General features: G+C 56.3%; 1 protein-coding gene across 1 annotated transcript; it reads right to left on the reverse strand.

The window, feature by feature from the left end:
• Positions 1-437: 437 nt before the first annotated feature.
• On the reverse strand, positions 438-1577 carry KCNJ10 (potassium inwardly rectifying channel subfamily J member 10). The gene has a single exon (XM_028091040.2). The coding sequence runs from the start codon at positions 1575-1577 to the stop codon at positions 438-440; it is 1140 nt and encodes a 379-aa protein (XP_027946841.2).
• Between the last annotated feature and the right edge of the window lie 712 nt (positions 1578-2289).

Here is a 2289-nt window from a genome sequence, read left to right on the forward strand (position 1 = left end):
GTCTTGCCTTAGGGAACTAGCTGCGTGGGAAATTAAAGGCGGGTGGGGGCTCCAGCCTCAAGTCACCCAACTTGGTGGTGGTGGTGGTGGCGGCGGGAGGTGGGGGGAGTCTATCCATCCAACTGCAATGGTCCTCCTAATGTGAGTCTCCAAGCATGGCCGAGGCGTTCTAAGTCACTTCAGCCTAATCTTCCCTCTCCTTCCCCATCCTGGCGTAAGGGAGTTGTGCATCAGGTGGAAGTGGGGTGAGGTGAAGGGGACAATGGAAGGAAAGCCCAGACTCCAGGTGGCCTCGCCTAGCCACAGGCCACCAGGTTGAGGCAGAGGGAGTGGAGGATGGGTGCTTCTGGGACCCCCCAGTAAGCCTGGGGAACAGCCCTCGCCCAGGATGCCAAAGAGGAGGGACCAGAGGGATGGGGAGGTGGGACACCAGGCCATCAGACGTTGCTGATGCGCACACTAAGGGCACTGCCCTCCTTCTCAGCTTGCTCCCGTAATGACTCCTCCAACTTGAGCTTCTCTGGGTCTCCATAGCGAACAGTGCTGTCGCGGAGGCCACTGGGAGGGGCCACTTTCACAACTTGGTCAAAAAGGCTGAAGTCAGCGATGTATTTGCCACTGGCTGACAGCGAGATGGCAGGTGTGAACTCATAGCCCCAGAGGATCTCCTCCGGCAGGTAGGAAGTACGCACTTGGCAGGTGGCACTGGTGGATTCCACCGTCCCGCTGAGGATCAGCACCAGCTCAAAGTCACCCTCGCCACTGCGGAGGGGGAGGTCTTTCAGGGGACTGGTCTCATCCACCACATGGTAGAACGTGAGGGGTAGAATGAGGAAGGGGCTGTCAGAGGCCGTGTCGACTTGGAAAGTCACATTGACCTGGTTGAGCCGGATGTTCTCACCCTCTTTGGTCTGGTGGGTCTGAAGCAGTTTGCCTGTCACCTGGCAGCCAATGAGGAGGCTCTTACGCATGTTGGCCACTCGGATCATGAGGCAGGGCTTCCCGTCATGCGCAGCGACGACCGCGTGCTGGCTGAAGCGGATGGTCTCCGCCCGCTTCTTGGGCCGGGCGATCTTGGCCAGGAAGGTGCCCGTGATGAAGATCTCCAGGATGGTGGTGAGCACCAGCTGGGCGATCAGGAGCACGATGGCCAGTGGGCACTCCTCACTGATGTAGCGGAAGCCATAGCCAATGGTGGTCTGGGATTCAAGGGAGAAGAGGAAGGCCCCGGTGAGCGTGTGCACCTGCACCACACAGGGGGTGTGGTTGGCGGGGGGGCCCAGCTCCAGCAGGTCCCCATGGGCCACTGCAACCAGATACCACACCACACCAAAGAGGAACCAGGTGCCTGCAAAGGTCGCTGAGAAGAGCAGTAGCTTGTAACGCCACTGCATGTCAATGAAGGTGGTCCACAGGTCCTTGAGGTAGAGGAAGCGCTTGTCAGCGATGTGCTCCATTTTCACGTTGCTGCGGCCGTCCTTGGTCAGCACTCGGCGCCGTCGGACCACTGGGCCCACGAGGGGCCGGCTTTCCGTCTGGGTGGTCTGACTATAATACACCTTGGCGACTGATGTCATCTGCCGGGAGCAAGACAGCATAATGGAGGTTATTGCAGAAATCCGGCCAACGCCTAGCCACCCCTCAACGCGAAGGAGGAAGTCACATCCGTTTGGTGCCGCTGACTTGTTCTTAGTATTAGCCAATATTTATGAGCGCTTGCTGTATGCCAGGCGCCGCGCAAGACGCTGGTGAGTCAACAAGAAAAATGACATCATCCTTGCGCCCCAAGGACTCACAGCCTAGTGAGCGAGACACATTCAGTGAGCAAATAATCACAATGCAGTCTGATACTTGCAATTCTTGGGAGATGCAGAAAAGAAAGAGTCATAAGCTCACAGTTCCTTGAAGGTGGGGCGAGAAGAGAGGGCCCTACTGGTCTCTGTTCCCCACAAAACCAGTTCTGGGAAGATCACTCATTCTGAAATAGGATCCCCTCCCTCACGAATGGCAGAGCAAGAAAGACTATCCTGTTGAAATCGTTGCAGGCCAACCCCCCTTAAAACACACAAACCCTTAATTTCGCCACCTTTCCCCCAGCCCCAAGTCAGTACTCACTAGTGACGCCAAGATACTCATCTGGCTCAGGAAACAGCAGAAACCGCCCATCCTTCTACCCTTCAAGATGTCCTCTGAGCCCCCAGACCATTTCACTATGTCTTATTATGATTACTATTACTCCTTTATCATCACCATCACTATCATCATCGATTTGCATCATGTGGGGGGAAC

This window comes from Eumetopias jubatus, unplaced genomic scaffold (assembly GCF_037043125.1).
Source record: "Eumetopias jubatus isolate StellerSeaLion01/CBP00866 unplaced genomic scaffold, mEumJub1_p1.0 scaffold_12, whole genome shotgun sequence".
Lineage (NCBI taxonomy): Eukaryota > Metazoa > Chordata > Mammalia > Carnivora > Otariidae > Eumetopias > Eumetopias jubatus.